The following is a 13,257-nucleotide window of genomic DNA, read 5'->3' on the forward strand; positions in this document are numbered from 1 at the left end:
AACAATCATGACACATGTCAGTAATGCAACTGGTTTATCACACACCAACACTGTTATTTAGTGGTCCATTTACATCAATACGGTTGCAAGTTGTCGTTATATCACGTATTCTGAGCATGGTTTTGATATTACGCATCCAGTTCCATCACATTGTTGCTGACCCATCATTGTAACACTGTATGTCCCCATAATCATAATCATGAACATGGACATGTGGCTTCACGTATAATATTACAACCATGCATGTCGTTGGTTGCATCATCACTACTAGTGTATACTACACTACACTACATGTATGTTGGCATGTGTTGTACCAATTTGATTGCATTGCTACAATATGGCATGCTCCAACCTGTTTGGATTACAGTTGTGCAACATATTGATATTGTACACATGACTATTGTTGGTATTGAATGTCATGTGTCAATACGACATGTCAAGCAATATCATATCAACACAATACACACATGCATGTCAGCATCATCAATGTGTACAACTATGCAATATACAATCAACTGTATTGTATTGGAAATACAAGTGTCAATGTACACTATGATATCGTGTCAACCAAGACTGTGTACAATAATCAGATATAATGCATGAAAATCCAATTTTATTGCAAATTAAACCAGAATGACAATTGAATCAATTGGAACCAACAGGTTGACATTCAAATTAATTGGATGGATTGTCATCTTTGGGTTGATGAAAGCATGATCCTAATCCATCCACAAGCTTGGAAACCCTTTTCCGTTTATTGGAGGGAACTTTCTGTCCAGAGGATCCAGATCCAGATGGTGTATCCGGTGATGGTTGCGACTCTTGACATTGTTGATCACTAGGGCTTTGACCAAGAATCTTACTGTATTCTAATGATAATTCGTCAAGGTAACCTTTAACGGAAGAGTGCTTCTTGATAAGATCAAATTGCTGATAAAGTGATTCACAATTCCAATTTCTTCCGAAAATGAGATTCACGAGGCTCAGTTTGGTGAAATATATTGTATTTTCAAAACAACTTTTCTTGAGCTGGCACTCCTTGTAGCGGCTTCTAATATCCTTAAGTTTGGATTCTTGGGCTTCGAGATCAACCTTAGTCTTCTGAATTTTACCATCATATTTTGGACTGCCGCCGCTTCTTTGAGATTTTTCTTTCAAAACTTGAATCTTCGTTTCCAAGCCCGCTACCAGCATAATCTGGCTGTCATGCTCAGATTTTAACGGGTCGCATACTTTTTTTTGTTCATCACGACCATAACCTAGCCTTACGTATTTTTCGAGCAATTCCTTGATGCTATCTGGAAGTGCATCAAGACCACCTAAACCTATACCGTTTGGGTTAGGAGTTGGCGAGGTGCTAGCTTCAGTACTTGTAGTTGCACTGGGAATGACGGTTGAAGTGCTAGTTTCAACATCTGTACTTTCACTGGGTTTAATTGGATTGGCCATAGTAACTGAGCATGCAAGCCGGATCGATGACAATACAGCAACTGCGAGTTTCATTCTACTGTTTTGGTTGAGCAAGTTGTAATGTCATTCAACAGGTCAAGTTTTGAAACATTTATATACATTATTGAATAAATGATATTAAAAGCATATCCCTTGAATGACCGTTTTAAGGGTTAGTGTTGTTATCAGGGTTGTAGATTTGTTATCAATGCCAAACTTTGAAGAGTCTCCCTTTATATGGTGATCCAAAATTTTGGTTGAGCCGCTATTTGTCCATACGCTTGAATATCATATGGTTGATTACACAGCTTCGCCCTAAAAAGGGTTATGATCAAGGGTTAGGGTTAAGAAATGAGCATAAACCAAAACTGCAATAAGTTGACATTCGGCTATTAGTTGGTCATCAATATGTGTTGTGATATTCCATGCTTGTTAAAATAGCAAGTGATTGGCATGATTCAACGTACAAGTAGTGTATAATGAATATCGGATGATACCGTTTTACTTGAACAAGAGTGCTAAATCCATTGGAATAAATATAATTTAGTCATCTGTTTCTGTACTACATTTTACATCCTCATTGTTACACAACATCAAATGTCTACAAAGGAAACAGCTGGAAATGGAATGCGTTTGTAGGAATACAAAACACCATACACAAAATGACAGCAGTATTGCGTACATACAAATCAAAGTATGATATCATGATTGTCAACGGATTGATTGAAAACAACTTTATATCCAACTTGCACATCAACAACCAACAACTCTGCAAGATCCTTCTTGCCAATATCACAGTATCTGGATGGAAATACGGAACCGATTCAAACTGCTGTCAATCAATACTGTCATTCAACACTACAAGGCTGACATTGGCCAGTTGTTTGACATCTCATTATCTCCAAAGAAAAACGGAATTCAGACCAGATTTGCTTGGAATGTTGGCAACAACTGACTGTTTGTTGCTACATCAAGACTCGTCAGTACAGACCCACACAATACAATGTAAAAGGTATCAGACAACCAGATACAAATGAACTGCTTGTCTGCAATATGCTGCATCATATTGGAATGGGTCCTGAAACTCGTTGTATCATTGCATCTCACAGCACCAAAACAGTCTACATTGCTATCAAGTATTGCCATGTGGTGCTATTGTCCGAGTTGACAAGGATACAGCAAACAATACCCAACTTTGATTGGATTTGATATTTCGTATCCTGTGTATATGCGATTGTGCTGTCAACTCATCAAACTGCGGTCAAGTCGATGATAAAGCAATGATTGTCGACTTTTGTATTGAAAAACAGTCAAAAGATTACATTAAAACAGACATTATGGACAGATTCTACAAAGGAAATGGTAAATTCCATTATTCTGGGTTGATGCAAATCGCAGTCAAAACAACAAACGCTGTAAACATGGATACGATGAACAAGTCGTTGTAGGAATGGAATGCAAGCTGCTGGAGAGTATTGAGCGAGCCGAATCAGAGATTGATGGATTGGTTTAAAATGGGGTAACAGACTGATATTTGAAACGATTTACAACGATATGTCCATGACCTTGAAGCAACAGTTGCAGTTCTAATGGAATATTTTGTTGGTAGCATTCATTTTTAAATGTAGGCATATTGGTATCCAGCAACAATGGAAAATGTGTAATATTACAACTGTAAGGTCTGGACAAGTGACTGTCTGAATAACAGTAACTATTTCCAGTGACACTGCTCTGGAAGAACTCGAATTATTCAACAACACTCTATCAATGCATTTGCAAGAGTCATTGGAGGTATTTGTTGTTTGAATGTTGGTTCTCATACATTCAGAAGTGTGAGTTATGAAGCTTATTTCCACGCAGACACGATCAATGTATTACTTTCTGTTGGATAGGCTGTATCATCTGTCATCAATTCAGACACACTTGTCAGTCCTGTTCCGTATACAATGAGTCACATATGGACACATATGGACACCAATGCAACAATCAAGAATCAATTGTCATTTACAAGTCTGAATTGCCAACCAACAATCGTACTAATGGACCAACGGACCAATGCCAAAACACCTGCACATCAGACAGTTTATTGGACATGACTTGATTGTTCTTGAAAACTGATTGAAAACTGTTTGATGACTCGAGTAATCTAATCACACATTGCTGGCAATTAAATGGAACTATGCAATGTGTCATGTATACATTGGATACTATCAGTTTATCAGTGACTATCTGGTGTTTATTTATTCAGAATTACCTTGGACTGTCAGAATTTTCGGAGCTTCGTGATTTGTATAAATGTAGTAAAGTATAAAGTAGATAAATATAATCTGTAACTGTTAGTAGTTATCAGAAGAGAACAAATCAAAAGTGTAATGGAAGTTTCACTTTAATCCAAGATCAGCAGACTTGGTCTTTTCAAGTATAGTAAAAAGGTGTGATAAAGTAATTAGAAAGTTGAAATAGTTTGAATAGTTGTTTATTGATAAGATTAAGCATTCTAGCTTTTATAGTAGTTGATTGTTTGTCTTGTGATACGAACAAGTAACACATTTGATAATGAGTGGTTGTAAACGAAAAGTAGTTGAGCCAATGGGATTGATTCCTGTAATTAGCCAATTTAATAATAATACTATTTACCCGTTATTTGTGACTCGAATCTCCAAAAAATGAGGATAATGGAGTTTGGAGCATATGGATTGGTGGTGATGAAGGGTTTAATTTGGAGATTCAAAGTGTGCGTTATTAGAATTAGCTTTGTCACAGATTACCACTTAAGAGTATTCGTCTGGATATTCTAATAATGATGCCTCACTCTTCTCATTGAAAGAAAGTTTTGAAAGCATCACTTCAAAATGGGAAAAGCCGAATCAAAGCCTGCCACAACTCTATGATATTACCTATGCCTTTCTACTGTCTCGTGTTCTGTTTCTCAAATATCTCAAGGAAAAATATCCTAACATAACTCCAGCACAGTTTCTCATTCACCAATTGTTCAACTCAAGAGCCATCAGACTATGCTTTCTGAAACTGAAGCTATTGTCTTTGGACAAGTTGAACGACATACATTGCAGCTATATTGACGATGATTTGCGCTGCCTCTTTTGTTTTGATCTTTTTCTTGTGTTGGCCGAACATCTTGGAAGCACGATTATCGCGTCAATGGAGGGAAATCACATCCAACAAAACGGAGATGTGAATGAAGATTCAAAAAGAGGAACACTCTCAGTCTTGCTGTATGTTATCAAAAATAAGGAGTTTGCCAAAAAGGTTATTTTTGCTGGAACATCATCAAAACTACGCAACATTGACAACTTTAAATCATTTGGAACGAAACCTGTTGGTCCTCTTATTCTCAATGAATTCATAACTTGGGACTGTGAAATGGTGTTGGACTATGTGACTGCTTTTGTCGATATTCATCCGGATATTCTCAAGACTGTTCTTACCGACAACTATCGACCAAGAATTTTGGAAAACTTTGTATATGACTTGTTCAGTGCTGGAATCAATGACAATGACTCGGCAACGGCACAACGCATACGACTGAAAAAACAGCATGCCTTTTCGAATATCAATGATATAGTAGAGGAATCTTACAATGCGGTAATTGGTCGATTCGCTCGTATGTCAATCGAACCTATTGCCAGGACCATCAGGGCTCATTCACACACAGATTATGTTAAAGCTTATTTTATCATCAATGATGACGACCAATCATGGACCAATATACTGCCAACTGGACAAGAATCAAGAATACTTTTTCATGAATACTGTTGGATCTATACATCTCATTCGTGAAACTGGCGGATACTTTTTGTCTGAAGGATATGTGATAGACTTGCTTCTCAATTTATTCCGAACAGAGTTTCAACAGTTCAATCTGTTGTCATCGTTGGATCTTTTGAGCAGCATTGCTGGCACAAAAGGTAAAAAAACTACAGCCAAAGGAACACCGTTCGAAGCCGTCATTTTGGCTGGTATGATCCAAAAAAATGGACCGCATCTTTCAAACGTCCTATCTAGTTTTGGTGTTTCGATTGCTGGTCTTGATGGTTTACAGTTGCCAACAATAGAGCGTAAGGCTGGAGATGGCACAATCATATCCGATAGACCAACAGGAGTCTTTTTTCGTCCTTCAAACCAGTTTCGACCAGACATCCTTGCGTTTTTATCCAAACAAGTCTGCGTGTCATTTGGAATCAAGCTATATACATCAAAAATTCCTTCAGCAGTGTCTGCCGATAATCTTGAATCTACAAATCCAGATTTTTCTTTATTAAAGCAGATCGGCCAACGAATAACGAAACGTATTTGAAATGGCAGCAGAGTATATCTGATACCCCGTTAAAGTTTTCAATAAGGTTCTTGATTGAGCTGCCTGAACCACTCAGTGCTGTTTCAACTGAAAATACTTATAACAGCGTCGAGGGAAACCAAAATGTCGTTGTTGTCGTTTCAAAGAGCAATATGCGCAATATTTTAAGCGAGCAGGTTGCGTCGTTTGTTGAATTCATTACCAGTTCCTGATAATAAATATTGAGCTAATTTGAATATTGGATTGTGTTTTGTTTGATTTATTGTATTCAACAAAAGATGCCACAAATCACTTGTCAACTTGATACTATGCAACAGTCGGTTGTTCTTGGTGTAGATACAGGTTGAACTACCAATAATGGTTACTGCACACAAAGTCACCCAATATCCTGCCGATTCTGGTTGTGATTGTATTCCACATCCAATTCTAGATTGTAATCACAATCACAATTACCGTGTTTGATCAAATGGTGTTTTACATTGATCATGGTATCATACATTACGATACTGCCAGATCACTGCACACAAGTCATGACCAATACAAATGCATTACTGATTGACACTGATCGACACCATATATACAGCCAGACAGCACAACAAACCACCAGCATGCCATTGACCGTGTTGCAATACAATTGTCCAACATATCATGATGTGCTGTATCGAGTCACGACATACAACAATATTACTGACTGAACACAAGTCACAACTGCAAGTATTCATATGTTAATCGACTGACATTGGTGTTGATATCCAATTGATTGACTAATCGATCATCATCAATTGCATCAGTGATTGGTATATGCAACTGATATACACCATGTCCGAGTCTGATACATGTTGATATATGCGTGTCAATCAGCAATGCAGATTTGTGGTCATTACAGTCGAATGTGAGTCGAGTCGATCACTAAACCAACGAATCAATGATTGCAGTCTAAATGTGGTGCAATCTGATACGACATGACAATATATTGTCCAACAGGTTCAACAACATACACAGCACCGATATCCAATACATCACACATGTATACACTGCATATACAAACGGTAGCAATGACCAATCAAAACAACCAGTGACAGAGTTACTCATCAACATATACTCGATCATCAGTCGAGTCTGCATATATCAACTAGTTGCAACATGTCATAATCAATGTGGATTGTATTGTCCACCAATCGATCATGACAGCTAATCGATACCAATCATGTAGTCAATACAATCACCAACATATCGATGATTGTTGACTGGCAATTACAACTCGTCAATTGTATCCAATGTTACAGGTGATGCACATCTGATTACTGCAAATCAACAACTTGTCAATCATATCATAGTGTGCATTGCCAACAGACCATGCAACTACAAATCAATGTATACGTGATCAACATTTGATATTTGATGGTGATGAACCAACCATGATTGATTGTATCATACAACTAATACAGTTGCATTGTCTGGTATTGATGATCGACCCACTCATGTCAAACAGTAACCAATGTGTGTGTATCGAGTTTGGGTTGCATGGACACATCAATATGTTTGATAACGAGTCCAACGTGATGATACAAACCCAATATTATATGAATATCCAAGTTGATGAATCAAGTCGAGGTTTGCAAAGTGTCAATGTCAGGTCAATCAAACAAGTCAGTCAACCGTTATATTGTGACTAGTGATGTCACGGTTTGAATATCAACGAGTTGGACAGTCGACAATATTGGATGATTGTGATTTGGTCAAACTGCAACACTTGCATATCACTGAGTCGGTTTGGTGTGTGTGGTGTAAACACATACTACTGGATTGGTGCAATACGATCATGTCATACTATTGTATTGGTGACAATGTGATATTGAACAGATAAGATTTCGAGCGCTTGCAATATAATTGGAGTGGATGAACAATATTGCTTGTGTACCGTCATGTGGTGATATCACCTGGAATATATTGTGTAGCGACATCATAGTGCGGCAAGTATAGTCGTTAAACTTGATATCAGGGTTTAAATCAAGCAACAAATCATAATATAAAGGGTGACCCTTTCAAAGTTACCTTGACATTGGTAGTGAATCACTATTAGCCCTGACAACACAAATCCCTTAGGATGGTCATCCAAGAAACATGCTTTTAATATTATCCGCTCAATAGTGGATATAAATACAATATAAAAATCAATGTGCTGAATGACAATCATTACAACTTGCTCGACCAAACCAATATAATGAAACTATCAATCACCATATTATCATCAATCTTGTCTGTCTGCTCAGTTACTACAGCTAGTCCAGTTTATCCCAGTTCGACCATGAGTGCTGAAGCTAGCACTTTGACAGCCTCCCCAAGCGCAAATCCAGCTGGTGGAGATGTCTATCCGGTTTTTCCTAGCGCATATAATCTTGAGAAATATTGCGATTCATTCGATACTACTGAAGCGTCGTTGATCAAAGAAATTGCAAAAGCTCATGTTGGAATTGATGTGATGTCTACACAACTTGAAGGCCTACATTATCAGTATGACTTTCAAAAAGGAGTGATTATTAAAGTGGAGCAACAACTCGAAACTCTGCGTCAAACTCCGGGTCAGGAGTTGGGTGCTGCTGAAGCCAGGCTTAAGATGCAGCATGAGGTTCTTGATGGACTCAAAAATGAGCTGAAAGAACTCGTTAAGAAAGCTTCGGATATAATTAAGAAAGAAGAGAGTTTGGAGAAAAAGCTTACAGAGCACTTGTCGCCTGGATCATCAGCGAATGGCGGTATCCTAAAATTAAAAACAGTTTCCGGATATAAGAAATGCTACGAGTTCTTCTTTGATCATTTTTCGCAGTGATTGTTACAATCCGAGCATAGTGAAACTCTCCAAGATTCTGGTATTCAGCAACAAACTCCTCAACCAAACTCATCACATTGTTGGAGTTGAGTAAACTATCAACAATCTCATCTAGAATATACTACAATACAGCGTGTATTGCATGCTGGTTTAATTGTTATTTGCCATGCATTCAATGTCATCCATTAATAAACATCCTGTATTGTTAAACCATAGTGTATTATATTAATGGTTTGATCATATTGCACCAATCAACCACTATGCATTGTATTGATCACTGCAGTGTCATTGCTGGATTCATGCAATTGTGTATATCGTCATTTTGGGTTACCAATCAACCCATCCCATTTGACACCAACCCATTGGTACCACTATACTATTTGATCCAGATGATTCGGCTGGTTCTGACAATTTGACAGTATCCACAAACACATGTTTAATATTTGCACATATTCCATTGACATGCTACAAACTGACATTGAACGTCACATCACATTATTTTGGTCTTGAATGGTACAATATGTATCAGCCGATGTTTCGTATTCACATCAACATCCACATCCAGTATATACAACAAATATGTCCATAATTCAACATATCAGCCATATTTGATTTGACAGTCATTTGTCACATTGTTGTGTACTTGCAATGATCAGTATCAATCATTTGCATGTAGTCCACTGTCTAGTGTAATGTATGCAGTATGATCACATAACATGATATCTGGTGATATAGCATACACCACAACCACAACCGGAAACGTTGATCGTCGATTGTCGTCCCAATCAATATCAACAGTTGCATCAAACAAACCCACAAATGCACAACTCGGCAAGTGTAATGCATACAACTACAACATGTGTATACGAATACCGATCGTGTCCAACTACAAGCTATGTATATTGAAACCATTGGATAGTATGTCCGACACGTCATTGACATTGATAGTCAAATAATCTTGCGAGTGATCATGTATGCAACATGGTTGATATGGTTGACATGTTGGTGTTGGTTGTATCAATGTGACTATATCCCAAGAACTGATCGGACACGGCTCAACATCAAGTTTGTTTCTAGCAATGGGTTTATTGTGGTACCAAACATCAATCACAGTTGTTGATTGTTCAAAAACTTGCTGTTGGAGTATTACTGGCAGCTATTTCAGTATCTGGAAATACTCGGAGTATCTGGAAATTCGTATTGTTTGCAATTGAGTTCATATTACTTGTGAGGATCGTGAACATATGACGGCATATTGATGGTTGTCATTGTTGTCAAGTGTGTTGCAGTTGATTGAAGATGTGAATGAATGAATCAATATTCGATTGTGTTGTTTATTAACAAGGAAGTAAGTGTGTTTATAAAATGGAAGAAACCAAGAAAGTCATGTGAACTCCAGTTCAAACGTCATTGTTGATGGTTTTTGATTGTTAAACTATTCAGAAATGTCTCACATTCACACACTACTAATGTCTCACACAATGCAAGTCAACACTCTCACACTAGTAATGTCTCACATTAATGAAACATTAATTCTGGTGTAAATTTGACTAATTTCCAAATATTTAAATCGTGTGAATTGTCTTGAAATATCCCAAAATTTTGTTATTTTGACTCGATTAAAAAGTCGATTTTTGTTTTACAATTTGACAAATAAATTGCTTTTTTACTCTTTTTCTTTTCATAAAATGCCAAAACGATTCCTCAATGTTGAATACGCTGGAACCAGAACCAGAATCAACATTACTGGAATCAGTAGACTTGGTGGAGTTCAGGATGTTATCAAGGCAAAGTATGGAGAAATTATTCCTACTCCAGCTGTTCTTATTCAGCTATACGACCAGCAAGGCCAGCAAATCACAGACTTAGATGATATACCACCTGAAAAGACTCCGCAATACTACAATAAACTGGCTAAAGGTGGCTCTTGTGTTGTTATTGGTTGTTTACCACTACCTCCAAGACAACCTACCCGAACTGACCTAGTTCCAACATCTGCAGCAGCCTCATCCGCACTACTGGATTTTTGGACTGCTTTCACAAACTACCCTAACCCTCTTAAAGGAAACACTGTTGTCCAACTTCCAGCAAACATATTCATCCTTGGAAACCATTCAATTGGATCATCCATTTACATCCGTCCTTGTTATCCTAAACTTCTTGAAAAATCACTATCTATTGTGCAATCTGCTGATATACGTCATTTGATCATCCTTGGAAATCCTGGAATTGGCAAGACATATTTTGGTTACTTTTTGCTGTTGCATCTTGCTCGCTCTGGTGCTACAGTCGTGTATGAGAGTGGAGCTGATCAAAAAAGATATCTGCTTACTCCCAATGGTGTAATCGAAGGAGGAAAGCATGCTTTTTGGAAAATCTTGGATTCCTCGTCAACATTCTACATTGTTGATGGCTCGGCACCTGTTGATGTTGATGCCAAGACCATTCTTGTTACTTCACCTTGTTGGGAAATTTGGCATCGGTTTTGCAAGGGGTCCTGTGACATTCGGTATATGCCAGTGTGGTCAAAAGAAGAATTGCATTCCTGTCGCTCAATGCTTTTTCCTACAGTTCCACAAGAATTGGTTGAAAGTCTGTATTTGAAGTGGGGAGGAATTGCTCGTTATGTTCTTAAATATTCATTGGTAAAAGAACAACAGGATTTTCTCGACAAAGCTTTAAACATTTCCAATATCGATTCAGTTGTCAAGTCTTTTGGTAAATATGGTGAAAACCTAGATGCTTCAAGTTGTTTGATTCATATATCAGTCAAGGATGGCTTCCACAGTGGTCCTTATCAGTTTGCTTCTGACTATGTGGTTGATGAAATTTACAACCGTGTCTATGCCAGAGACCGAGATCATCTTATCAGATTCGTTTCTGTTACTCGAGAAATTGGTGGAACTGGTCAACTTAATAGGGCATTATTTGAAAAGCACGCTCATACAGTTATTGTTAAAGGTGGTTCATTCAAGATTCGTGATTTACGTACCAAGCTGGAGTCTACACTTCAACTGCCGATGGATCTTAGTACTTTGTTATTCTCCAACAATTCTCAAGTTCAAGACGCAACGAATTGCTATTTCCGTCCCATTAACAATACTTTTGAATCTGTTGATTCGTTCATCAAGCCAAATCTACTTTTCCAAATGACATGTGCCAAAGATCATCCTTGCAGACAGGCTGGGCTTCGTAATGTTTTGGAAATACTTGGTAATCCGCCAAAACCAGAACTGTATTGTGTTGTACCTCCTGATCGTTTTGCCTGTTTTACACACCAAAGCTACCACGGAACAGATGGTCAAGTGTTGTCACAAAACGATACTATTGCGAGTGTCAAGAAGTTGAATCGATTTGTTTTGACGTTTGAACCATCTCATTAATAAGGTATGTAGACTATAATTAATGATTTTTATTGACTGCATAACGCTAATCCTAACTCTGTTTCTCGATCTCGTTCTACACAATACACGGCGTTTGATTTCTTAAAGGTGAATAATATCGTATGGGTTCCATCGGACAACAAACCTCGCTTTGTGGAAATGACCACTTTCATTGTCAGGAACTTCCCAATCGTGTAATTTAATCGCTTTGGTTTTGAAACCTATAGTTTCTTGTAAATAATTGCATATCCCAAGACTGTTTTTCATCATACAGTTTTGAAACTAATATTTTGATTCAAGAACAAACTGCGTTTTCCTTTTTCTTTTGCAAATAAAAGTTGTTTTGTTGCTTACAATTATGGTCAATCAATTGACTGCCAAACTGTACAGCAGTTTTGCTGACATTGGATTTGTCCGATCGATAGTCTTGGGTTTCAAACTTGAATCAAACTCCCAGCTGACGAAACACTGCAGGGATTGTTACAAGCACAAAAGCAGCTGTTTCAAGAGATGTTGGTATGATACAAGGAGTACCAGAAAGTATACTCTTACAAAGAATTGTTTGCAACTGAATTGAATCAAATAGCCATACGTGATAAACAGCGGGTTGATTGTGGTTTTATTCCCAATCAATGGTATTGACAAAACCAACCAGGGATGAGCCAGAATCAAGAGTTGGAGGCTAGACACAATTATGAATAGAATATGCTAGAGTATCAAAAAGATGATCAAAAAAAGCGTGAAATTCAACAGATCAGCAATGATGTCCAAATGCATAGTGTAATCAAGCAGATTTGAATCCATTTTGGCATTGCAAGACACACTATCACATTTGGAAGAGTTGATTGGAAATATAAAGACTCGTACTCGATAAACACGGACTTGTCAGTGGTTTGATTTTATACTCTATCATTCTTACAACAAGATCCAGCTAAACCCAGTCTGATGTGTACATTAACGCTTAGTACTGGTTAAAAAGCTACCCATTGTATCCAATTTGAGGCATCAAGTATGAGTCTGGCACAAATAGCTCGTATTTATTATGAATTACAAGCAAAGCTATTGACTATTCTACCCTAATACTTTTGACTTGAATTCCTTTCTGCGAATAATTTATGTTTTGACAACTTTGTGTAGATCGTGAGCATATGATGGCATGTTGATGGTCATCATTATTGACGAGTAAATTACAGCAAATCAAAGATACAAAGGGATGATCCAATAAACTAATTGCGTTGTTTATTAAAGAACGGGAAAGTGTCTTTATAAAGTGGGAGAGC

The 13,257-nt window shown here is 37.5% G+C and overlaps 5 protein-coding genes across 5 annotated transcripts; 4 read left to right on the plus strand and 1 right to left on the minus strand.

Annotated features, from left to right (window-relative positions):
• Window positions 1-675: 675 nt before the first annotated feature.
• On the minus strand, window positions 676-1,503 carry BATDEDRAFT_28351 (uncharacterized protein; the record flags this gene model as incomplete). The annotated part of the gene is made up of 1 exon (XM_006682720.1): window positions 676-1,503. One exon carries the CDS (start codon window positions 1,501-1,503, stop codon window positions 676-678), a length of 828 nt encoding a protein of 275 aa, XP_006682783.1.
• A 608-nt stretch (window positions 1,504-2,111) lies between these two features.
• BATDEDRAFT_28352 (uncharacterized protein) lies at window positions 2,112-3,545 on the plus strand (the record flags this gene model as incomplete). Its single annotated transcript, XM_006682721.1, has 3 exons — window positions 2,112-2,461; window positions 2,760-2,811; window positions 3,342-3,545. The coding sequence occupies 3 exons, from the start codon at window positions 2,112-2,114 to the stop codon at window positions 3,543-3,545; spliced, it is 606 nt and encodes a 201-aa protein (XP_006682784.1).
• Window positions 3,546-4,115: 570 nt separating this feature from the next.
• Window positions 4,116-5,764, plus strand: BATDEDRAFT_28353 (uncharacterized protein; the record flags this gene model as incomplete). Its single annotated transcript, XM_006682722.1, has 3 exons — window positions 4,116-4,183; window positions 4,281-5,071; window positions 5,097-5,764. 3 exons carry the CDS (start codon window positions 4,116-4,118, stop codon window positions 5,762-5,764), a joined length of 1,527 nt encoding a protein of 508 aa, XP_006682785.1.
• Window positions 5,765-7,988: 2,224 nt separating this feature from the next.
• Window positions 7,989-8,594, plus strand: BATDEDRAFT_28354 (uncharacterized protein; the record flags this gene model as incomplete). The annotated part of the gene is made up of 1 exon (XM_006682723.1): window positions 7,989-8,594. The coding sequence occupies one exon, from the start codon at window positions 7,989-7,991 to the stop codon at window positions 8,592-8,594; it is 606 nt and encodes a 201-aa protein (XP_006682786.1).
• A 1,688-nt stretch (window positions 8,595-10,282) lies between these two features.
• On the plus strand, window positions 10,283-11,977 carry BATDEDRAFT_28355 (uncharacterized protein; the record flags this gene model as incomplete). The annotated part of the gene is made up of 1 exon (XM_006682724.1): window positions 10,283-11,977. The coding sequence occupies one exon, from the start codon at window positions 10,283-10,285 to the stop codon at window positions 11,975-11,977; it is 1,695 nt and encodes a 564-aa protein (XP_006682787.1).
• Window positions 11,978-13,257: the final 1,280 nt, after the last annotated feature.

The sequence above is a fragment of the Batrachochytrium dendrobatidis genome (assembly GCF_000203795.2).
Source record: "Batrachochytrium dendrobatidis JAM81 unplaced genomic scaffold BATDEscaffold_18, whole genome shotgun sequence".
Lineage (NCBI taxonomy): Eukaryota > Fungi > Chytridiomycota > Chytridiomycetes > Rhizophydiales > Batrachochytrium > Batrachochytrium dendrobatidis.